The sequence below is a fragment of the Schistocerca serialis genome, chromosome 12, assembly GCF_023864345.2.
Source record: "Schistocerca serialis cubense isolate TAMUIC-IGC-003099 chromosome 12, iqSchSeri2.2, whole genome shotgun sequence".
Lineage (NCBI taxonomy): Eukaryota > Metazoa > Arthropoda > Insecta > Orthoptera > Acrididae > Schistocerca > Schistocerca serialis.
In genome coordinates, this window is record NC_064649.1 from 27,097,138 (window position 1) to 27,124,068 (window position 26,931).

General features: G+C 39.4%; 1 protein-coding gene across 2 annotated transcripts in view; it reads right to left on the reverse strand.

Moving 5' to 3' along the window:
- Window positions 1-351: 351 nt before the first annotated feature.
- Window positions 352-26,931, reverse strand: part of LOC126428208 (FAST kinase domain-containing protein 4) — an 85,360-nt gene continuing 58,780 nt past the window's right edge. Inside the window, exons 8-11 of one of the 2 annotated variants that reach the window (XM_050090123.1) lie at window positions 23,242-23,403; window positions 17,339-17,438; window positions 8,756-8,999; window positions 352-572 (exon numbers count right to left, since the gene is read on the reverse strand). In XM_050090123.1, coding sequence (XP_049946080.1) covers window positions 8,768-8,999; window positions 17,339-17,438; window positions 23,242-23,403 — 494 coding nt within the window. In that variant the 3' untranslated portion in view covers window positions 352-572; window positions 8,756-8,767. Of the gene's footprint in view, window positions 573-8,754; window positions 9,000-17,338; window positions 17,439-23,241; window positions 23,404-26,931 lie in introns of those variants that run through there. The other variant, XM_050090124.1, reaches the window with a different exon arrangement.

Here is a 26,931-nt window from a genome sequence, read left to right on the forward strand (position 1 = left end):
TTTTTAAAATGCTTTCTAAAAGAAATATAATTTTTTTACAAATCAAGGATAATCCGATTATTTCCAAAATTTATGTTTGTGTTACGTTGTTTAGTTTTGTATTGTAGTGTTGGTGATTGCAAATTGCTGTAGAGAGGAGGTATAAGTACCACATAAATTGGTATCCACCATACCAATTTTTAAGAGCTTGCAAATGTTGTGTTCTTTAGACAGTTATAACATAACTGTCACAGTGGATGCTACAAGTGCCAAGTACCAATACTACAAGCACACTAAACATCCACTCTGCAGTGCAGACTGATGATGTGAAAGTCAATTTATCGGTTCCCACAGCAAATAAAAACATTACTCTGAACTGCAACTAAATAGTAATATTTATAAATAATGGTCACATTGTTAGTTTGACATCAGCAGCACTACACACCACCACATTAACTCCACACGTAAAGACAAAAGAATAAATTATGGAGAGAGAGCAGTTCTCTTGTCCAGATATTCCTGTTTCTGCCTTTGCTCACACTGTCCAGTTCGTGTCCATTGCTACAATGTCACTGTGCCTTCTTCTGTGCAACCTGCAAAAACAAAAATAATAAATTAATTTGTCTTCAAACTTTAAAATCTACACACAAAATGAAGTGTAGAACTCAACCCAACTTTGAAGACTTAGACACAGCTAATAAATCTAAAAGACGGCAAAAACATTCAAAATAAGAATCTCCTCTGTTAATTTTTCTCACTCGCATAATACGCTATGTCCAAGATAAATGCGGCCCTGCATCAATAACATGCATATTAAACCATAGGAAAACAATTTCATTTAAAAGTAGAATGTACTTTTAAAAGGTTACAACAAATAACAGCGGAGTCTGTGACAATTAACAACGCCTGGCACACTATAGAAAGATGGGCGGAAATAAGAAAATGACAATGTGTTGCTTATGGTGTGGGGCCGTTTTTATTTTGGCCATACTGTATATTACTTTGCAGCGTATCTTGTATATGATACATAAAAATTATGGGCCTGTGGCACAAGTACTTGACGCAGGCTGCAACAATGTAGCTCAACTGTGTACATCTGGCTTTAGATTAAAAGTTATTTGGGGACCAAAGCAGACCAGTCACAGTTATGAGGAAGAAGATTACAGATTTTGAATGGGCACAGCAATCCGAATCGTAGTATTCAATTACAACATGAGTGTACGTGAAAGTTTGTGTGTAAGACAGCAGACACCCAATTTGTTTCATTTCACCTTGTGGTCGGATTGCCACCTTACTAGGTATTGACACCAACAAGTCCTGTCACTTTGACAGCTTCCTTCCCAAAGTTTGCCACCCTCACTGCATTGCCATTCACGAACGGCCTATCAGTTGTGATAAGCAGTCCCTTTCCCACAATGAATAAGCTCTTGAGTAAGATTGCTACACATCCTTCTAGCAGCTCTCTCATCATTCCACATTACTTGCTATCACATATGACTGGGACTAGACAACGTATATTACCTGCACTGAGTTCACTTTGCTTATGCACAGACTCGAGAACTATTCTTCCCAAACTCCTTCCCACATCCCACCAAAAGACATTCCACTGCCTACCTTAAAGAAGTAATACCTACATTCAATCCTACGTACACTCGAAACTCTCCCAGCACATGTCTTTATGTGTACCAGCCAGATTTTTTTTTTACTATCATATCATTTACATACATTAATTTCTATTGTAAATAACTGTAATTAATCACATATCGTTCTGTCAGAGATGGAAAAGGACTTGAAATAACAGCTGAATGGAATGAACAGAGTCTTAAAGAGACATTACAGTAAGAAGAAAACAGATTGCTACTCACCAAACAGAGGAGGCGGAACAATGAAAAAGACTGCTAAATATTTGAACTTTTGGGCAGAGAAGGCCTTCTTTGGAAATAGAAAACACACACACAAATTTCTGTTCCAAAGAAGGACCTTTCTGTCTGAGAGCTGAAAAGTTTATCAGTCTTTTACATTGTGGCTGCCTGCACCTATGTGGTGAGCACCAATCTACATTCTTTATATTGTTGTTAATCCCATCCTGAACTTTCCATTGTTTTATTTTTTAGTTACAACAAATACACTGAGAAGAGAAAAGCAAGGGTGGTGGGGAATGCAACTCAATTACAACAACTGCTTCTCAAATTAGATTACAAAATGGGGAAAGTAGTAGATAAGTTTTGCTATTTGGGCAGAAAATGAACTGATGGTGGCAGCAGTAGGGAGGATATGAAATGCAGACAGGCAAAAATAGTAAGAACAGCTTTAAATGATAATGTTAACTTCAAACACAAATATAAGTGTATGGAAGTTTTACTTTTACAACTATTTGTCAGTAGGGAAGGCGGTTATTGCTGAAACAACTGGTTTCTGATTTTTTTTTCATCTCCAGTTTAGCCTTATTGCTTAAAATAACCATCCTCTGAAATAATTTTTTTTGTTTTTTATTGCTATTATTTCTGTCAAAAAAGGTAGACACTGAACAATAGTCAAAATATTCTAGGACTCACTCAGGTTTCTGCATTACACTTTTCAAGATATGTAGAATCAAAATATTAAACAAAGTAGGTAAATAAATGAAAGTTTAGTCTGTCGATCATTTGCTGCTTTTCTTGAAAAGTAATGATTGGTTGAATACTAAAAAATTCACCATTATTCTCCTCCTGATTCTAATTATTAAAAATCTCTGCTCGAAAATTATGTTGTAATTGAGGATCGTACACTATTTGGGCATCATGAATAGTCGGTGCGAAAAGGTGAAAACTTAGGTTAGAGTACTCTATCTTTCGTGCTAAGTTGCGCATTTCAAAGTGCTAAAAGCAGATAACGACACCTTATGTACACACAGGAAGCAGATCAGCTACTTTCTATTCTTGCTGTAAACTACAAATGAATTGTTAAGTTTTTAATTTATAAGACTTTGTGTAAAATTTGTAGAATTCTCTCTTTTTAATTATTTTGAATTAAAAGTCTGTTTTGATCAAATATATACAGATGTTTTCTTTTTAATGGGAATTTGAATACAACTGATTTTTACTGACAAAATGCTCTTACAAAAAATTAAAATGAACAATTTAGATAGCAGGCAAAATATAACATTTACCAGGAATGATTACATGTCAATTGTTAAAATTTCAATAATGAATTAATCCATTGGCCAAAATTTATTTTTTAATGTGTCCATAAGTTGAGCCCTTTCATAAGAAACAACTGTTCAAAGATGAAACCAAGTAGAACACCCTACTAAACCTGTTTTTAAAAAAGTTTTATTTGAAAACCAAAAATTTCAGGGCCACTCATATGGTAAACTGGTACATCAGTTTTATGCCTGATTGTCAGTAAAAAATAAAAATACCTGTTATAACCATGACTAAACAAATGCCAAAAAATACCTGTTATTTAGAACTAAAATATCAGTACCAGTTTTAACTGGGCGGTTTTTCCCATTCCTATTTCTCGTTGGTGTAGCCTTATATGAAACATGGATGATAAGTAGTCCACACACGAAGAGAAGAGCAGCATGAATGTGGTGCTACAGAGGAATGATCAAGTCAGCAGTTTGGATAATTAACGAAGAAAGACTTCCCACCAGGTTTGACTATAGGGAAAATGCTCAAATGAATGTGTGTTGTAATAGTTTTGCAGAGATTAAGACACTTACACAGAATAGATTAGTGTTGAGATCTACATCAAGCCCGTCTTTGGACTGAACACTATGCCAAAGATGTTTCCAACCTAAAAATGGTTGTAGATTTAGCAGTGACAATAGAGTCACACCAATTACATATAACATTGTCAAAGAAACACTACGATATAACCGACTCTGTGTCAGTTTGCTAAAAAAATGCAAAAAAGTGTGCACCCACAGCACATTATTACTGCTTGTTATGTATATCTTTATGTTCGAAAGTACATAGCCTAACTAAAAAAGTAAAGTACCTACACTACACAGAGGGATGTCAATGTAACTTTGTGTACATACTCACCATCAAATGCTATGTAAATGATTAACCCATTAAGTACCAGTGTCCTATTTTGAGGACAGAGCACATATTTATTTATAAATACACAATAAATTATTAATTTGCAACTATTACTGTTCTACGTCATTTGTTGATGCTTTTTAAAACAAACGTGTGCTTACAGGAAATTAAAAGCAATAAATCCTACCATTATTGAATACTAAGGCACACTTTTCATTATTACACGTATTTACTTTATCGACAATTTAGTAATATTTGAAATATGTGGCAAAGATCATTTTGTGATTATTTATAGTCAACAACGTGTATTTTAAATTACTTGCATTGTTAGCTCAATTGGAGTTATATTCATTGTTTTCCATTGATATAAAATTTAGTGCACTCGAAATAGGACACTGGGACTTGGTGTTATCATTTCAGTTATTTGTATTGCTGCATGTTGAAATATACAACTCTGCTATTGCTGATATTTTTTCTTTTGAGAACGTGGTAATTTTACCAGATTTTGTTGCTGAGGTAAGTAACGACCCCTCTTTTATATATATTACAGAATATGATATTACTTTGAAATTTACAGCATATTATGTTAGTATATTTATGAATATGTTACCCATTAGTAAATAATACAGTTCCAGATGGAGAGAGGTATTTACACATTCCCTTTTCTGTAGATTGTGCTAATGTATTATTCTTTCATTTCACTTTATTTTATTACATTTTATTTCGTTTTATTTTATATAGATTATAATGGCCTTCAGACGAGATAGATACTTCACTAACGAAGAAATAGAAGAAATAATAAACAGTGACGCATTCTATAATGCAATGTCAGATGATCAGGACCAAACTGATATCACCGTATGTCCTCCTAAGGTAGAGACTGTATGACCGACGAAGAAAAAGGTCCAGACGATGTTACTGGAACCGTGGAAGTCTCAGATGTGGGGTGGGGGCTATTGAATTACGTTAGGTTGCATCAGAGAATAACGAAGAAACTGTATGTAAAACTTCAATGCCAAGTACATCGTAAGTTTCCAGAAGTAAATCGAAGAAGAGACGTCTTATTGATGAGAAAAGCAATTGGAAAAAGACACCTGCAGCTTATACAAAGCTGTCTCAAACTAGTGAGCATGACATCAGCACAAAGAGAGAGGAATTGAAGGAACAACTTTCTTCCTTGACTCCGAAGGAGATGTTTGAAGAACTGATGAACGAAAACATATACAAGTTCATAGTGAAAGAAACTGTGAGATATGGAGTAAATATGAAGAACGCACTGGATTTCAGACGTGCTGTTACAGTTACATACCTGAAATTTGACACTGGAAGACCGAATATTGGACGTCCAATGGAATACCCATCACGTTAGTTGAGAGTGATCCTGGACATCAGGTTTGATGGAATTGGTCATATGATTGACAAAACAAGCACGCAAAGAAGATGCGTAAGAGCTAAATGCAACCGGGAAACCAAAACCATATTGTGTTAAATGCCATGTAACAATGTGTGTGAAGTGTTTTGTACCGTTTCACAAGAAATAAATAGTTAAGACTTGAATACAGTTTAGTATGCTATACGATACTGTTAGATCCCAGCGTCCTATTTTGAGGACGGCCATTATATCAGCATGTATAAATATTCTTTGGCTTCTTTTGTACTTATTGTGGTTCATACACTATGTACATTATAATTAAGGAATAGAAAATTCAGTTTAAAAAAAAAATTAATTTGGGACTTAATGGGTTAAAAGCCACAATCCTCTGTGACAGTTAGAACAGCCACAAGAATGTTGTTCACAGTTAGCACTGTTACCAGATCTGACAGCGTATACAACTGGCACAAACAGCATCAGATGTTGAGTGATCACTATTAAGGACACAGGTGTGCGGCACACTCGTATTAGAGAGCATTCTCAGCACCTGACAGAGTTCGAAAGGGGCGGATCAAATTGTACAGTACCCAGATTCGTTGGGCATTCAGATGTGACAGTCATCTGATGTGGGACTACACGGGAACGTGAGGGCAGGCATATCCCTCGGCAGTTTCCAGTCGACCACGTCTGACCACCAAAAGCGACGGTCACCATATTGGGTACCGAGCACATCGCAACCCCTCCAAGTCTGTGCCTACCAGCTGAGAACAACATTCAGTAGCACCCTACAACATAGGTCGGTGATTATCACTATTACCATTTCCTGCGTACGCTGCTGTTAACACCACAACAGAAATGGCTGCGTACGGAATGGTGCCACGACTGGGATGCGTGGGCTGCTGTCGAATGGCATTACACCGTGCTCAGCAATGTACGGCTATCCCAGATGATCGATACTGGCGAGTCAGCTCGTGGTCTCGTGGTAGCGTTTTCGCTTCCCGAGCACGGGGTCCTGGGTTCAATTCCCAGTGGGGTCAGAGATTTTAACCTGCCCCAAAATGACTGGGTGTTATCGTGTCGTCTTCATCGTCATCATTCATTCCCATTACGGTCCAAGGAAGGCAATGGCAAACCACCTCCATTAGGACCTCGCCTAGTACAGCGGTGTGGGTCTCCCGCATCGTTCCCCTACACTCTGTCGAGAAGCACGGGACGTCATTTTGAAACATAACAGCCCATTGAGGCCTATTTAAATGAACAATTCCCAGTCTAATTCAGGATTCCACATGTAAACAAAATATGTAACTCATCCAAAAAAACTTCTAACTGAGAAAATAACCGTTTAATTTATTTCAGTTCAAAGTCTAGGAGCTCTGTAAATGAAGGGAATAATTCCCGTGAAGGGAGTCTCCAGTAATTAATAGAAAATATAAATGTATTATTGTAATTATTCTTATTTGAGAGTTTATTCTCGAAAGAATTTACAGACATGTACTAATATCGCAGAGTACTTACTGTACTGAGCAGACATACATTTATATGTGTATTTTCAGTTATTTTGTAACAATTTTAATTGTTACTTAATCAAATGTTCATCTTAAACAATGCCGAGGATTGTTCGGGATTGTTAAGAAAGTATGAAGGGTGGCTGCCTTGTTGGCAGAGGGGTCAGTCTGGTATTAGTTTCTGAGCAGTGAGCATGTAGCTGCTCCTTTTGTATTGTAAGTATTGTTTGCCATTGTAATAATACTTTAATTTTGTCTTAAGGTACAATAAATGTGTTTTAAAATAACATGATACAAGATGATTTTTAATTTTAACTTTTCTGAAGTTGAAATTTTACAGTAACTGTCTCCAGGACTTTCGCAGTGACAGAATGCCTTATACGACGAGTAAAACAACCCCTAAGAATGTTATAATTTCCATTCCACGGCAGTGACCGGAGGGGAGGGGGTCGGCAGTGGCCGGAGGGGAGGGTGTCTCCATTCGTGCAATGTTTTGGAGCAGCACGGCAGTGTTACACCTCACATCGAGATGTGTGGAGCCATCGGGTATTACTTCCAGTTACGGCTGGTAGCGACTGAGGGAACTCTGACAGTACAACCGTACATCTCGGATATCCTGCCTCCTCGTGTGTTGCCTCGCATGCTGCAGAATCGTGATGCCATTTTGCAACAGTCATCCACACACAGCACGCGTCTCTAGGAAATGCCTGCACGATGCTCAGGTACCTCTGTGGCCCGCAAGATACCGACATGTTTTCCCAATTGGGCACATGTGGAACCGACTTCGGAATCTTCTTTGTCCGAGTGCCAGTACACAGGATATCGAGGACCAGTTGCAACAGTTGTGTGCCAGTTTGTCTCTGGAGAGGATGCAGTGGCTTCACGACACCTTTCCCAACCCGATCAGTGCACGCACCTCAGCCAGAGGGGGTGCAGTACTACTAATAAGGGGGGGGTCATACTGCCAAGTTCTTTGTAAAATTTGCCTCAACTCTGCAATCACTCGAATAACGTCACGTACCCTTCTTTCAAGATTTGCATCTCCCACAATCGTTTCAGCTTTCTAGTTGCTGTTACTCCTTATTAACATATAATATTGTAAAGTTGTAGGTGATATTTAAAATAATGTAGACAATACAAAATGTATGGTCAAATCTCCATTATAATGAGGAAAGTCTTATACAAATGTGAGCACACTTCAGCTCGTATTCACTCACGGTAACCACTTCTGTTTTTGGCATCAAATGAAAAAGGGTCATCAGCAGAGATACATTTGCTCAAGTGACCACGAAATTGGTGTTCAAAGAAGAAATGAGAAGATAAAAAGACAAATGTTCCTTCATAACCACGAAGTTAAACGGACTACATTACGTTGCAGCCACATGACGCGGCGGATATTATGGGTACTAGTTGATGGAAATGGACAGCCCTTTATAAAATAATCTTTTCACTGAGAACTCATTTATATGTAGTATATAAAAGTGGAGATTCGTTTCTGAGGGTGACAGATAGCTGCATTTTGCTACATTCATCTAGTGTCGTAACCTCCCTGAAGACAACAGCATCGTCCACAAATAGTCTCAGAGACCTTCCACTGCTCCAGCCACACTGTATGTCGTTCTCTGGGAGTTACACCTTTTTCCCCTTGTGTCTTTCCCAGTTTAACTTCCACTGTAAAGAACTGAAAATTTCTGCAGGTGCACCAAGTCAAGTTTGCCAACTGACTGAAATCCAGAAAAGTCAGTTACGCAGTATTGTTTCTGTTCCTTATGCACATATGACAGAAAGCATACATTGCAAGCTAGAGTAATAAGCAAGCACTTTAAACAAACAATAATATCAATTCTGTATGACACTGTCCATCTACTGACCTGAGACTAGAGCTAGCCGTTAGGGGATGGTGCAGTGGCCAGCTGTTTGAGACGCCTCTCCAGGAACTGCACCCTCTTCACCAGGCTGTCACCGACACCTGCAAACTCGGCGTGGTGTACGCGAAGAATGCGGTAGCCGCGGGCAGTCAGTAACCTCTCCGCGAGTGCGGCAGGGCCCGCAGGAGGGGGCGGGGAACCACGCCCGCGGCACACCTCTGCGTAGCTCCACACCAGCAATGCTACCCTGTGGAAGATGTACATGTAAAGTATTTGAGGATACATTACAGCTCTGAACAAAGTGCAGTCACCTTGGTGGTGATGGTTTTATGTGAATTAGAATGTGATCTTAGGTATGTGTCTGTGTCCAGAATCCCCCCTCCCTCTCCCTCTGCACTCTTTCTGCAGGAGACATCCTCAGAGGTTATAAAGACAAAGATAGTTAATGTTCATTCGTAAACGTGTTTAGCTTGCTAAAGCTGCCAAAGTGTTTATAGGTAACTGCACAGTAGTCAAGTCATGATGTCGTCCGACCCCTGCCAAAGAACACACAGTCCCGTAAACGTATCACGATCAATCCATTACTAAAGATCACTAATAACAACTCATTTCCAATAGCTGCCATATCTTGCTGTATCACTTTTGCACCAATAGTGGGAGAATCTCAGGTCGACTAAATGTGCTTTTGAGATGTTGGAATGACTCAGTTGTTGACTAGCAGTCGAGGGCGACGGTCGGGCTGTAACCCAGACGTACACACGAGGTATTAATTTTGAAGATTGGACAGTTTGAAAGTGATATGCAGAATTATTTGAGTTATGATAGAAATTCAGTTTTCATGGGAAATAATTCTGTGAAGCTAACTGTGAGTTACGAGCAGTCTGAAGATCATGGCGTGACTGGCTAGCACATGGCAATCTAATTTCCTAGGTGGCCGTATACAAAAGCTGGATATTGGAAGTTTTAAACAACTTCAGATAAAGTAAGTAAACACTGAAATAATTCCTTCACATTGTAATGGTTCTTTATTTACGTGACCATTACGGCACTCCACCCCCAGTTCTAGATACCAGTAATATCGTACTACTTTTCTGCGAAGTAACAGACATATTTTTGTGACAATATTCACATTTGGTTTTATTAATGTATAGGTACTCTGATGTATCGATATATTACAGTGATATGGTTTTGTGTGTATTCATCTCTGTGAGACCGTCATAATCTTTGACTTACTTGTAACCGTTTTGGCGCGAATGCGCACAGAGCAGTCTTTGTTTCACTTTGCAGAAGTTGTTATTTCTCTTTGTAAAAGAACAGTCAAGTCTTGTGTTTGGTTAAATTGGAAATTAAATATATGAAGATTGATACAAAACTGTTTTCTTGATGATGTGACAATTAAGAAGTAGTATATTTGAATTTACAAGAAGTTTAGTAAAAATGTGGATCGTGAACACCAAGTCAAAAATAATTTCTACCATACCATTGTTCAGATCTGGGAATGTTTGATCATTAAAAATTTCCTGAAAAATGCATTCGTTAGGTCTTCAAATATTGCTAAAATACAGATCTGGGCCTTCTAGCACTCAAAGTGGAATCACCCTAGAATCAACAAGATGAGCCATAACAACTTCAACGAAATCTACGTGGGAATCCATTCAAGATAAGTGCCAAAATTAATGACTTTTTTTACAGTGACTTCATTATTTCCATTTTGACGATACCATCCACAGTCAATAACTTTGTTGTTGCCCGATAAAGCGAACATATGCTGTGTGAGCAACGTTATTACTCTGATTTCTAACCTACTTTGCGAGTGGTGGTATTGTTAGAACATGAACTAAATGAAAGAAAGTGACTTGTGTGGCAAAGCAGGATGAGTCGGATAGACTGCTGCTAATAAGGTGAGTACACAGTTCGTTTGTTATATATTTTTACGATCTTCCAACAGGAGTTACTTATTTACAGATACCTGTGTACTTACTAGTTTATTTTTGTAATTTGTTGCATGTTTGAGTGCTTACCAGGCACAACCTTTTATTTTAATAACAGTGTAGAGTACAGTATCACCATTTTTATCAACCCTCGTATTGAACAGGCTTTTGTTTGTTTTGATTAGTGTAGTTCGATGTTGGACAGACTGTCAGTGAGAAAACACTTCGAATTCCTGCTGCTAATAAGCTGAATACACCATTCATTCATTACATATTTTTACAAGCTTCAAACAGGAGCAACTGCAGTAATGGATAGGAACTGTGATTGCTGTGTACAGATGTGAGCCGAGTTGGTGACTCTTCGCTCACAGTTCCAGGCTGTGTTGGCTTCCGTCAAACAGCTTGAAGCAGCTGCCAAAGGCATCACTGTGGGGTGTCAGATGCAGGGATGTGAGGGACGTCGAGCATGTCGCACGTGTCCCCCGATTGGTCCACTGCTGTGGCCGCCACTGGTGCTGCCTGCACTGAGGTTGACCCCTCACCCACAGTCGAGTGGGAGATCATTCCAAAGTCTGGCAGGCAGCGAAAGACTTTCTGAGGGATCAATCGTAGGGCCTCCCTGGTTCATTTGACGAACAGGTTTTGGCCGTTAACTGTGGCTGACGAAGTCTATAAGCCGGATGCAGTCGCCCACTCTGTTCCAGAGAAAGCTTCTCGGCCCACAAGGTCTGGGCATTCATAAAGGGTGGGTTTGCTGGTAGTTGGGAGCTCCAACGTTGGGCGTGTGAAGGGGTCCTTTAGGAACACGGCTGCCGAGGAGGAGAAGGAAGCCAGTGTGCACTCTGTGTGCATAACGGGGAGAGTCATTGCGGATGTGAAAAGGGTGCTTCCGGATGCCATGAAGAGTACAGGGTGCAGCCAACTGCAGGTGGTGGCTTATGTCGGTACCAATGACGTGTGTCGCTTTGGACCGAAGGAGATTCTCTTTGGTTTAGGGCAGCTAGCGGAGCATTTATTGCTGTCAAAAGTAGTTTACCTTGTAGTGAAACTGGAGCTGATAGTTCCTGCGAAATAGTATGGGTAGAGGTTATACTTGACAATCAGACTAAACTATTAATTGGATCGTTTTACCGACCTCCTGACTCAGAAGATATAGTTGCTGAACAGTTCAAGGAAAATTTGAGTCTCATTTCAAATAGGTACCCCACTCATACAATTATAGTATTATAGTCGGTGGTGACTTCAATCTACCTTTGATAAGCTGGAAAAATTATATGTTTAAAGCCGGCGGCAAGCATAAAACGTCACCCGAAACTGTACTGAATGCTTTCTCAGAAAATTATTTTGAACAATTAGTTCACGAGCCCACTCACAGAGTAAATGGTTGCAAAAGCATACTTGACCTCTTAGCAACAAATAATCCTGGACAAATAGGGAGTATCGTGACAAATATAGGGATTAGTGACCACAAGGCAGTTGCTGCTAAGCTGAATACCGTATCACCCACAACCATAAAAAAGAAATGCAAAGTATATCTATTTCAAAAAGCTGATAAAAATGTTCTAAACACCTTTTTAAGAGACAATCTTCACTCCTTTCAATCTGATCATGTAAGTGTGGAAAAGATGTGAAGTGATTTCAAAGATGTAGTATTGATGACAATTGAGAGATATATACCCTGTACATTAATAAGAGACGGTACTGATGCCCGCCCCAAGGTACACACAGGTCAGATCACTGTTGCAGAAGCAATGAAAAAGCATGCCACATTTAAAATAATGTAAAATCCCCAAGATTGGCAAAGTTTTGCAGAAGTTCAAAATATAGCACATACTTCAACGTGAGATGCTTTTAATAATTTCCACAATGAAACTCTGTCTCAGAAAATGGCAGACTCTTGTTGCACATAAAGCACACCAGTGGGAAGATGCAATCAATACCTTCACTGTGTGATAACAATGGTGAAGTCACTGATGACAGTGCCACTGAAGCAGAGTTATTAAACACAGTTTTCAGAAACTCCTTCACACCAAAGAAGACAAAGTAAATATTCCTGAATTCCAGTCAAGAACAACTGCCAAGATGAGAAAGATAGAAGTAGATATCCTCAGTGTAGCAAAGCAGCTTAAATCCCTTAATAAAAGTAAGGCCTCCAGTCCAGATTGTATGCCAGTCAGGTTCCTTTCAGAGTATGCTGATACAATAGCTCCATATTTATCAATTATATACAACTGCTCACTCACAGATAGATCCATACCTAAAGACTGGAAAATTGTTCAAGTCACACCAATACCCAAAGAGGAGGGAAGTAGAAGTAATCTGCTGAATTACAGGTCCATATCACTAATGTCGATTTGCAGTAGGGTTTTGGAACATATACTGTGTTTGAACATAATAAAGTACCTCAAAGAAAACAATTTATTGAGATACAGTTAGCACAGATTCAGAAAATATTGTTCTTGTGAAACACAATTAGCTCTTTATACTCATGAAGTAATGAGTGCTATCGACAGGGGATGTCAAACTGATTCCATGTTTCTAGATTTCCAGAAGGCCTTCGACACCGTTCCTCACAAGCGTCTTCTAACCAAACTGCGTGCCTATGGAATATCACCTCAGTTGTGTGAATGGATTCATCATTTCCTGTCAGAAAGGTCACAGTTCATAGTAACAGATGGCAAGTCCTCGAGTAAAACAGAAGTAATATTCGGCATTCCCCAAGGAAAAGTTATAGGCCCTCCATTGCTGCTGATCTATGTTAACAACATAGGAGACAATCAGAGTAGCCATCTTAGATTGTTTGCAGATGGTGCTGCCATTTACTGTCTTGTAAAGTCATCAGATGACCAAAACGAATTGCAAAATGATTTAGATAAGATATCTGTATGGTGCGAAAAGTGGCAATTGACCCTGAAAAAAGAAAAGTGTGATGTTACTTACATAGTACTAAAAGAAATCCGCTAAATTTTGATTACACGATAAGTCACACATCTGAAGGCTGAAGATTCAACTAAATACTTGAGGATTACAATTACAGATAACCTAAACTGGAATGCTCACATAGATAATGTTGTGGGTAGAGCAAACCAAAGACTGCAATTCACTGGCAGAACACAGGTCTACTAAAGATACTGCTTAAACTACGCTTGTCCGCCCCATTTTGGAGTATTGCTATGCAATGTGGGATCCGCATCAGGTGGGACTGATTGATGACATCGAAAAAGTTCAAAGAAGGGCACCTCGTTTTGTTTTATCACAGTGCCACAGACATGACATGTGAATTGGAGTGGCAATCATTAAAACAAAGGCATTTTTCATTGCAACGGGATCTTCTCGTGAAATTTCAATCACTAGTTTTCTCCTCCGTTTGTGAAAACATTCTGCTGACACCCAACTACGTAGGGAGAAATGATCATCACAATAAAGTAAGAGAAATTAGGGATCGCACGGAAAAATTTATGTGCTCATTTTGCCTGTGCGGCGTTCAAGAGTGGAAAGATAGAGAGACAGCTTGAAGGTGATTCAATGAACCCTCTACCAGGCATTTTATTGTGAATAGCAGAGTAATCACATAGATGTAGATGTAGTGATGTTGGACGGAGAGAGACTGACCATAGCCCATAAACTTTTATCAGTGCAAAATAAAACTGTGTTTAAATTTAGTGAATTGTCATTGCAGAACATCCATTAAATATAGTTTGCTATAAGAATAGGATGCAGAGGACAGGTTGGTTTACTGCACACAGTTCAATTCAATAGCTGTCTGCATAACTCATACACAAAAACCCTTTGACTCATCTGACAGTCACAAACTTGAGTGAACATTGTTATTCTGAAAAATATAAGAAAAGGGATGGGGAACTTACATATCACATGTAACATGGCGCACAAGATTTAACACAGTCTGTTTTGTATAGCACTAAGGCTCAAACTGGTCTACTTTCAATCCTTTGTTGCTGTTAAAGCAAACAGTGTCAATTCATCCATCATATAAGTTTATAACATGTTGGCATGACTTCACACTCTTTAGCAGTGTTCAGATGAAGTTACATAACTGTTGCAAATTACACAGAAATGATTTGTCTCACTAAACAAGTTTATTCTAAAAATTAACCAACTACATCTTTATAAAGCTTATGAAGATGTCTTGTGCACAAGGACACAAAACATTGCCACAGAAACATTCCTCAGATGGTCCACAACTTCCTGCACTGCTTTTTTTTTTGCAGTCTTCCTACTAAATGAACTTTGATAGCTTCCAGCTTGGTTGTAAAATTATCTTTTCTTTTTTTACATTAAATTTCTAAGTTTGCACTCGTTTTGATCATCTTATTTTTGAATGACCGACACATTTAAAATTTGTAACATTTGCCAATTTATTTATGATTTCCACTAAAATGAATTGTTTTGTAGTACTTTTATCATTTTCCAAATACATACACTGCAGCAACATAACAATTTGATAACTAATACTTGCAGCAAACAACACAGGGCATTGTTTTTAACAAAAACAGTAATTGTGTAAACGAATGACAACAAATACAGGTGGAAACCACAAGAGACACCTCCCTGCATACTTCAGAACCACCAAGGAGCGTACGGTGCACTTAGATGCCTATGCCAGTAGAATGACTTCTCCGCATACTTCCAAGGATTCACAAGCACATCGAGCTCGGCTTGAAGCTAGGACAAACATGAGGATCATTTTGCAAGCAAAATACAGGTAGGCAACACTGAAAGTTTAACACTGCAACAGTCATGAAAATTGTAGAATTGAAGCAGAAACGAGAACTTTGTTTCTTCATAGCACTCTCTGTCTGTATGCATTGAACCTGAAATTAAACCTGAATGCGTCTCAGGTACTTAAAGTATAAGGTCATACACTGAAATAAACTTTCCATGGCAAAAATTTAACAGAAATCAAGAGTGCTTTAGGTGGAGTTGGTGGGGAGTTACTACCCTATACTACCGGTCTAATCATTTTCATGTTGGCTGTGTGACCATAATGATTATTACACATTAGAAGGGACAAAATGGCAACAGACGAACAAACTGCAAAACTTGTAACAGGCTCTCTTTGTAAACATCCTCATGCAACATCTGAAGAACTTTTGAGACTTAAGGGATTCCACTGACATAAGTATCCTGAATTCTGACACATTATTTAAATATTAGAAAACTTTCTTTAGAGTGGATCCCTTACTGTTTGACTGCTGACCAGAAGCAGAAATGGCTGGGCAGTGAAGCCCTGACAGATCAGAGTGTCAGTATTATTGCATCAAATTGTCAGTAATTGTGAACTAAGAGACAGCTGTTGAACTACTCAGTTTGAACCTTACAAAACATCATGTTCAAAGCATCAGTCAAGCCACTGCTGAAGTGCAAGGATGTTGTGTGCGTGTGTGTGTGTGTGTGTGTGTGTGTAATCGATTTTCAGAGGTACAGTGAGGCAGCAATGCCTTGGACAACAATTTTTGGGTGGTAAAATATTTGCATAAGTAATAGAAGGCAGTGAATGACAACCAACAGGGTTCTTGGACATCTGAATGACACAAACATCACAGCTGTAGCTAATCATCTGTGCATACATGTGCACAAGTGGCATATTGCATTAACAATAGATCTGCTGAAAAATGGCATGTATTCTTAAGGTAATATACATGGGAGTCACCCAGAAACTTAAGAACCTTTTGACCTAAATACATAAAAACGAAAGATATCAACAGGAAACTATATTTACAAAGCTACAGTACCTTACTCTATTTTTCATTATAGTCACCACAGCTGTCCAGGAACTTATTGCTATGTAGAACTAGTTTTTCAGTTCTCATGTTTTACTCCACTACTGCCAATGATTTGACCTAGTATCTCACTGCTTTGAGGTCTTCTTCATTTGTGAACTTTTCCCACCCAAAAATTCCTTTCATTTTGGAAACAAAGGAAAATCACTTGGTGCCAAGTAAGGGCTGTAAGAAGCACACCCAAATTTTCCCACTTAAGACACTGAATTTTTTGCTGTGTTCCTGCTGACACATAGCTCCACACATTATCGTGAATCAAAAAGATCTTTGCCAACAACACTACACATATCATGTTTTGAATGGTGCACCAAAGTCTTTGAAGAGTTTCACAATAGGCCTCTGAACTGATTGTGTCTCCTCTTGGCAAAAACTCAGAAAACGAGTGACAATACACACTTCACATCTGGCAGAATTTTCGATTGGTGCCTCCATTTTGAAGGGTTACAGAACAAAGAGATGTGACCGCTCAGCATAAAACCTCCGCTCATAGTGAGAGGAGCTAACTGACACACTTGTGGCAGGAGTGATGGGGGATCAGGGCCAGGTGTGGCACACAATTGTTCTTACTTTCTGGATGACCCTCATAAATTGATAATTAGATATAAACGTAATGTAAACAGTAACAATAACATAGTGTTCACATAGTCCAAATACACAATTTTGTATTGTTTGTTTCCAGAAGAAATAAATAAATGCTCAATGATAGTGCCACAAATCTGGAGAAACAGATTTGGGAACAAGCAAACATACAACTGTTATTACCTAAAATGCAAACACTTTTAATCACATTTTATGTGAGCACTAGCACTCTGTTCATTAACTTCAAAAAAGAAATCCAGACTTACTGTACTTACTTTGATCCCTTTCTGTCAAAACTCCGAGGTGGAGAGGACTTGTTGTCTGGCTGAGGCAGCGGTAAAGGATTGCACTTCGAGTCAATGAGACACTCGGCATCTGAAAGAGTGTAATCAGCATTGCTGGAAATTTTGTGTCAGTGCTGGCTAAGAGTATTCAGTTCACATGGAAATAAAATGTTGTAAACAAACCATTTGTTTGGAAGAAAGACACAAGGCATGTAATCACCAGTGAATCGAACACTGATAATAGCTGCAAAAAATGTGTGGAACTATGCAATGATTTGGATCAAAATATACCTTTCTCGAAACCAAATGCTTTCAAAACATGCATTATATAATTATGTGTGTAAAGAAAGGGCATACAGAGAAACAGTACAGAACAATGTTTCTTTAGTCCTACCACCTTAAGACCTGAGGTTAGTGTTATGTTTATTTCTATTATGAAATACTGGTAACAGGTACATCAAAGACAGATGTTACAACTGGAGAAGAAGGGAGAAAAATGCACAAGTGGAAATAAAAGATAAAGGGTGGATAAAAGGCACTGGAGAAGGTGGGGAGGGAAAGAAACATTAGTATAAAAAGCTATTATAATAATCACAATTATGTAAAATAAACATAAAACTCAAAATAGCATTTTCTACCAAGGAATAAAATTGTATAAGGAGATTAAAGAAACTCATTTAAAAAGACAGTTAAAAATTACCTGTTAACTCAAATATTCAAGACATGAAATGTGTAGTGTCAGTATCTCCATTTTCAAAGACATCTTTTCACGCGTAACAGTTATGAAAAGGATAGACTATTACTCACTGAAAAGATTACACATTGAGTTGCAGACAAACTGTCCAGAGCAGCTGGAGACTGCGGTCATATGTGTGTGAGATGCACCTGTTTGTGTGAATGTGTATGAAGGCTTTGGTCAAAAGGTTAATGTGTAGCAGTCTTTTTCTTGTGCTTATCATTTGGCTGCAGCTCAATGTGCAGTCGTTACAGTGAATAGCAGCAATCTCTCCTTTTCATAATTTTTGATAATCTACTGTTTAATTGTTCACATTTGACTTATGACTAAAATGAGAGACATTATTTAGTTGAAAATGTGAAGTAAGATTATTTAACTTAGATGAAATATGTGGCATGTCAACAAATGAACTATATAACAAATTATAACAACTACAACCTCACGGTGGTTTGCAGAGTATATATGCAGATGTAAATGTAGATGCAGATAGAAAAAAATAAATTGAACAATAAATTTTTGTAACATGTTCCAAGGGAATGGCTGAACAAAATAATATTATCTTTAACAGGACCTATATTACAAACAGATAAGATACATCAGTGAGATTAGGCAGGTAAGTGAAGCAGCTGTGATCATACAAAGTAGTCTTTCTCAACGGGCTAAGTGAAATTACAGTGACCAAAATAATGGAAAAGATGGGACATGCAAGTAAAATGGATAATTAGCAATATGGCCTGAGTAGGATTACGAACAGTGCCTGTAGTCGGAAGTGGCAAGTAAGGAATCTGTCATATCATTCACTGTTAAGCTTGCACAGATGGATATATGTTTATTAACCCTCCAGTGGGCGTGCCTTGGTATAAAGTGCATCAACCACAAACAACATTGTCTTGTACCATTCTAGTGTTGCTGTACAACTGTCAGCTCATACTTAGCACATGTGCAAAAATGAAATGTGGATTTCAGACAACAGATGTCGTTCCAATGCAGGTTGTGTTATAAATATTTGACACAGTGCCGTTTTGTCATGTCATAAACAAATGTGAGACGTGCACAAGTGATAAATTGGAAAAGTGTGTGCATAGCATAGTGTTGTTGTCTTCAATGTGTTGAAATTTATACCGAACAGAGAGCATCTGCAGACAGCATTATTTTCTTTTTTGTTTTCATTTGAAGAAAACTGCTGCTGAATCGTACTGATTACTTCGAGAAGCTTACGGTGAATGTGCTCCCTCAGAAGATGTGTGTGAATGATGGTTTCGGCATTTCAAAAATGGTGACTTCGATTTTACAGACAAGGAACGTGGAAAGCCGTCAAAAAATATGAAGATGTGGAACTGGAAGCATTGTTGAATGAAGGTGATTTGCAAACAGAAAAACAACTTGCTGAGCAATTGGGCATTAGTCAACAAGCCGTTTCCAATTGGCTATGAAAGACGGGAAAGATTCAGAAGACCAGTAGATGGATACCACATATGTTGAATGACAGGCAAATGGAAAAGCACAAACACAAATGTGGCATTTTGCTTGCTCCATACAAAATGAAGTCATTTTTGCATCATATGGTTACAGGGGATGAAAAGTGGATTTATTCTGAGAATCCCAAGCACAAAGAATCATGGATAGACTCAGGCACACCATCCACATTGACTGCAAGACCGAACTGCTTTGACAAAAAGACAATGATCTGTTTTTGGTGCGACCAGAGGAGTGTGGTCTATTAGGGCTGTTAAAACCTGCGGAAATGGTTAATACTGAACATTACCAACAACAATTGACTGACCTGATCCATTTGCTACTTGAAAAAGACCACAATACTGAATGAGTCAACACAAAGTCATTCTTCTTCATAACAATGCTCCTTCAGATATGGCAAAACCAGTTCATGATATGTTATAAGTACTTGGCTGGGGAGTTCTAACCCATGCGGCTTACTCACCAGACTTGGTTCGTTTTGATTACCACTTGTTTGCACTGATGGGTCGTGCACTTGCTAAGAATTGATGTCACTTTGGTACATTTAAAGATGTGGAAAAATGGCTCGATCAATGATTCGCAGCTAAAGGGGAAATTTTTTACTGCTATGGTATACATAAATTGCCCGAAATATGGGCATATATATAACAAATGATGGAGCATACTTTGAATAAAGCACTATCTATCATTCTTCTGCATTTAACAGGTTTTTTTAGACAAAAAATATTCATTTCCTACTTGTACACCTGGTACTCCTTTATTATTGCTTGAACTAACCCAGTGCTAAGTTGTGCTGTCATACGTCTAAGTGAGGAGCAATAACACAAAATAAACTGTGAGCTAGGTGAGAAAATGTACGATCCATGCCAGAAAATGAGACAGATGCTGAGTTAGCGGCAGAATCCCACAATGGGGCAATTATATACGAGATAATTAGCAATATAATGAGTGGCTGGTTGTGATTTGTTGCAACTGCACTGTTTAATGTTTAGAGCGTGTCATAACTGTGGGGTAAGACTTGTGCATGGCATCAGAGTGATGAAATAAAAGTTTCTTTATTATTTTTACCTAAGCAGTGATTTGGCTCATATAATGTAAGCTTATCTTATCATTGTTTAATTAAACTAAGATTAAACTGTGATTTTCCTCATTCATGTTTACCTTGGTAACATTAAGACAGCTATTCTTTAATTGTGTACAAAGTGCACTGCACGTCCACTCACGTTACAAATATCGGCGTGCCCATTTGAGGGTTAATTTCCATTACTTCAAGGCAGTTCATCTTCCTCCCCTTATTGATGTGACCCAACAATTCATGTTGCACTTTGTAACTATGGTCGTCTTTAAGCATGTGGTCCACAAAAGTAGAATCTCCTTTTCTAAGTTTCCAACTTTTATGGTGTCCTATCAAGCAGGTGCATATTGCCCTGCCAGACTTGACCTATACAGAATTTGCCACAATTACAAGTGATTTTGCATATTGTACTCTTTTCCAAAGCTGAAGTGCTGTCTTGTATTTCCTTCTTTAGAAGTCTTTGATGTAATAATGAATTAAAAGTTTTCCAAAAGTTTAGAATCACAATAGAACTTGGTTTCCCCTATCCGTGACACTGTCCATATAACATCTGAAAAGCGGAGATCTAGTTTCACAGGATCAATTACTTCAGAATCTATGGAGGAAGCTGTTTCGCTCCTGGTAGGTCATAATAACTCTGAATATTTTCTAGGATTCTGCTATAAATATAATAACAGTGATACAAGTAAATAGTTATGTGGTCCTCTTGTAAATAGAGGAGACTTCCGTCTATTTCCAAGAACAGGAAACATATCTGTGCTCAAAGATTCTGATACATTAGAGTTGAAAGAGCAGTTAATTCACTCACAAAATCTATATTGTGTCCCCTGAGTCTCCCCCATTCTCTCTCTCTCTCTCTCTCTCTCTCTCTCTCTCTCTCTCTGTGTGTGTGTGTGTGTGTGTGTGTGTGTGTGTGTGTGTGTGTGTGTATTTTCTTTTCTGAAGCAGGCTTTCAATAAAAGTGTAACTGCCTTTTCATTCTACCTGTCTGCAGCTCAACATGTCATCTCTACAGTGAGCAGCAATCTACACTTTTCATAACATAGTTGATATCACATACCTCACAGCAACTATGGTACATTATGAAAATGTGTGGCATCACAGTAAATATATTTGAAAGTCTGCGGCAAACATTACTGAAATCAACTGACAGATTGCGACCGCATGTGAGGACGGTTTGGTACCAGTGCCCGAAAGTCCAGTCTGAGGTTGGCTGTGCGACAAGATTGATTCTCCTCACCCGTCCTACTCACTAGACCTCAGTCCATGCAACTTCAACCTGATTTCACAACTGAGGAAAGTGCTACATGGGAGATGCTTTGCAAACAGGGCAAATGTCCTCACACGATTTTGGCGACAGGTGACTCTCACTGATGGTTATGCCAATGGCATTCAACGTCTTCATCATCCCTGGCAACACTGTGGGTATGCACTGGGGAACTATAGTGAAGCACAGTATTGATTTTGATTCATTTCCGTTCCATTTGCACTTGCGTACAATAAATTTATACAGAGTTCCAATCAGTGTGTTTCATTTCAATCTTTACTGTGACCTCATGTACTAGAAACCTATTTTACGTTGGCACTCAGATACATGCCAATGGGCTTGCCACAGTGGTAACGCCGGTTCCTGTCAGATTACCGAAGTCGAGTGCTATGGGACTGGGCTAGCACTCGGATGGGTGACTGTCCTGCTGCCGAGCGCTTCTGGCAAGTGTGGAGCACTCAGTCCTCGTGGGGCCAATTGAGGAGCGAGTTGACAGGGAAGTAGTGGCTCCAGTCACAAAAACTGATAACGGCTCGGAGAGTAGTGTGCTGACCACATGTGCTTCCATACATGTATCCAGTGATATGTGTGGTCTGAGGAAGAAATGGCGACAGATCGGTACTGTTGGGCCTTCATGGTCTGTTTGGATGGAGTTCCCCCCCCCCCCCCCCCCTCCCTCCTAGACACGTACTGCTGTATTGGTTCAATGCACATAACGCCACAACGGAATTTGCGCATTATCTCCAGTATACAATAGTTGCCATGACTTGTGGAATGACCTTCTTATATACAAGGCGGTCACAAGCAGTACGAAAAGGTTATAAAAGTGTTGCAGGGTAGAAATAACTGATAAGAAAAAAATTTGATATGTTAGCCATTTCTGAGTTATTAGCATTGCAGTTAGCCAATCAGGCTGTTGCACTCACAAATTCAATAAGTCTCAGTTGTTCTCATAGAGTAGATGATAGCACACTGATTGCTGAGACTGCTCAGCCTTTGGCTTGGGTTAAATCTCTCTCTTGTTTAGTTTTAGGAAACAAAAGGAAGAACACATTTGGCGATGCAGTGTCTACAGGGTCACTTGAATTTGCATGCACAATGGGCTGATGGCTAACTTCAATGTCAATTAACTTGGAATTGGCACAATGTACTGAATTTTTCTCTTAACAATTCTCAGCACAAGCCACCCTGCAACACCATTACAAGTTTTTCAGGCTGCTTCTGACTATCCTGTGTGTGTGTGTGTGTGTGTGTGTGTGTGTGTGTGTGTGTGTGTGTGTTAGCATATATATGTTCAGGTGCACATTTTCCTACACAGTACATTAGCAGAGGTGACTCACCCAGCAGGAATCCCATGCCAGTGTTGACATTGGAGCGCAAGTAAGTCGCGGATGGCAGGAGGTTGGTGAGCGCATCGAGCACGGATGCGACAAGTGCCTGCCTCGCCTTGGTGCGCGCGATGGGAACTGCTGCCACATCGGACGTGGGTGACAACAGCGGCCCTGTCAATGAAAATGGCAGCATCGAAAAAACTGTGTAGCTCACTAATGAGAAGCACACTAATATTTAATAGTGTACATTTGCAGCAAGTTACCATAAATTCAAAAGTGAAGTTAAAAAGAAAACAAGACAAAAATGCCTTTGACTTAAATTAATATAATAACTACAAACATTCACTGAAAACTTCACAATAAAATGTAGTTACAGCAGTCAATGAATGCTCTCTCCATTGTGTCAGCTGCCTCCTGCTGCAGCCACATTTTTGTCTGTCCTTTATTTTTGTACTGCTACAGATTTTTACTGGTGTGTTTTGTTGTGATATGAAATATTTGTTAAATAGCAGACAAGCAGGTGTTTCATAAGTGAGCATTCTGAGGTTTTTGCCACAATCATTCATCATGGCCCCACCCTCCCCAACACTGCCGCCGCCGTCGCCAACACACACACACACACACACACACAGGACTGCATCACTAATGGGAGGCATAATGTACTGAGGGACGGGGAAGGCGGCAAAGAATTGCAGAGGGTGGTTGCAAACAAAATTGCACAAAATCAACAGAAGGAATCACTTGTGAGTTCCAAAGTGCTAACTAGCATAATGAGTGTGCATAGGGCGCAATGCTCGAGCAGCTTCTTGTACACCACACATTTCTACAGTCAGTGCTAAGTGACTTTTGAGGTGCTGTAAAGAGTGATGCCAATGGACAGACGAGCACTGGAAATGCGTGATTTGAAGTGATGAATCACACTATAGCCCATGGCAGGCTGATGTTTGGGTTTGGGGAATGCCTGGAGAACATTACCTACCATCACGTGTAGTGCCAATAGTGGAGTACTGAGGAAGTGGTATTACAGTATGTGGCATTTTTCGCGGTTAGGGTGTGATCACATTATTGCACTTAAGAAAATGTTAAATACAGAATTATATGAACACATTTTACAGTATTATGTACAGTGTTGTTGAAAAGTTATTGTAGAACGTAAATATTTTTGGATTAGAGGAGGCCACTCACCAAAAAGTAGAAATGGTGAGTTGTCAATGTGCCGATCGGCAACTCGACACTTCTGCTTTTCGGTGAGTGGTCTCCTGTCATTCTAATGCATTTACAGTATTATGTACTGTGTACAAGAGAGGACAGTTCAGAGATGATGACTGCTTGTATATGAGGATGACAATGCATCCTGTCATAAAGCAGCATCTGCTGGTTTGTGAAAATTCCTAGAATGGACTGGCCTGCCTAAAGTGCAGGTTTTGTCTCATACGGAAGAATTGGCTGCCATTACTCCACAGACACCTCACCAAAGGTGTTGCCTGCAAAATTCAAACCTTTATTAATGTCCACTGATCGGTGTCCGGATACTTTTGATCAGGTAGTATGTAATTTAACTTGTTACACATTGCCGAGTACTCTCCATCACGTGGGATTCACGGAAGACGACGTGTTAATGAACAGATGCTCCTGCGAGTTTTCTGACATCATTTTCCCACCTCTTATCATGTTTTTGCATCAGTCTTTTTCTCATCTCACAGAATCCAGCAGAGAACTTCCTCGGTCCTTCTGCCATCCATTCGCCTGCCTCCATGTCTCACCCCCTTGGTCTGGATTTAAATAATAGTCATAATTACCTCTTCCACTGCTCGAACCATTTATTTGTTTTCCTGTCTATCTTACTAGCTCCCTATCTTACTAGCTTCGTCCTTATTCACAGTGCAATCTTCCAGTTTCAAACGGTTTTTGTACTAAAAGTCTATATCTCACTGCTGGACGTCAACACTGGCAATACACACTACTTGTAAGCTAGCTTCCATTTTTAGGCACATTGGAAGGTTAGTTCCAAAAAGTGTTGACACCAACTGGACGATTCAGTCATCCTTTAAGGACATCGTGGGGCTGCAACCTCACTAAATGAGAGCTCACTCCTTTGGAGTGTAGCATAGCCACAAAGTTTGCTGTTGCATGCAGGGTGGAACCACTAGTGACCATTCAACGAGATATGAACATGATCTGAAGCAGAAAAGTGTGTTTATGCTTTCCAAACCCTCCTTTCTCACACTCTCCTGTGCTTTGTGCAACTACTAGGGAGCCTTGTGGGAGGGGAGAGGGGAAGTGTGTGACATTGACACACACATGTGAATAAAGCAAATGGTCCTACTACGGACACCCCCTCCTCTCCGCGAATAGGCCACCCTTCCGACACCCATCAGTTTTCACATTCAGCCAGCAAGTGCTACTGCACCAACGTAGCACCATTCAGCTGATGTGTGTCAAAAGGGTTGCCTATCTTGGCTGGTAACTAGGAACTGGTGAACGAATGTCATGTCACCGCACTGTATAGAGACGATTTTAAAAAGCCCAACAAAGGTGAGCATGTGGCACAAACGGTGTTGCTGAACTGTGGGGTCTTAGAAGGTCCCCTTTAATGTTTTATTCAGGTGCATGTCAATGTTGCACACCCCCAGCGCACATGCAGGAGGAGGATATGTAGAAGGAAGGATTGGAACGCATTAACACCATTTTCTCCTTTGGATCATGTTCAAATATCATCAAATGGTTCTGAATGGTCCCAGATGGTTCCATACTGTATAGCAGAGCATAAATTGTGGTCAGGCTACACTCCAAATAGTGAGATAATGTTCAACACAGTTCCATCCCCAAGATATTCTTAAATATAGACTGATATTCAACAAGGAAAGTTGCTACTCACCATATAGCACAGATGCTGATAGGCACAACAAAAAGATTCTCACAATTATATCTTTCGGCCATTAAGTCTTTGTCAACAATACACACACACACACACACACACACACACACACACACACATGCAGCTCACACAAATGAATGCAGTTTCAGGCAACTGAAACCACACTGCCTTTATATGGTGAGTAGCAACTTTCCTTCTCGAACACTGTTACATTCCTTCCTGGATTTTCCATTGTTTAAATAAAGACTGAATCATCTGAGGGTGGGGAAGGTGGGGGTTGGGTGCCAGTTGTGTCAAAAATTGTCAAGAACATTGTCCTGCTGCACATAATATTGTTGACTATTGTTTTTCACCACAAAATGTGTGAAAACGAGTGCCAAAGGGAATGAGTGTTTTCATCAACGCCATTTATGACAGCTCATAAAGCCTTTTCCTGTCAATTTTGATCAATGGTGTGTCTGAATTGTTTCCTTGGCCACCTGTAAGAGAAAACTGCACGACTTCAATACTGGGATTCCTGGTTCTGACCTCTGTCATGAGGCATCAGCACAAGAAGTGATATGAGGGTAAGGGGAAGTGGGACAACTTTCTCATAGTGTGACACGTCCACAATAGCTCAGTCTGGATTGTGATGCCATTGTGACGTCATTAATCCACCTTACATCTCACATGAACTTCTGAGTTCTGGCCTTTTTTATGCACATTTCGTTGCATGCTGTTTGAAGCATCTCAGAGACCAATTGTCATAGCACACAGTGCCACGTTTTTGTACCATTACAGATGAAGGTTGTAGGCATCTTTGAGCCAAATTTTGAACTTCT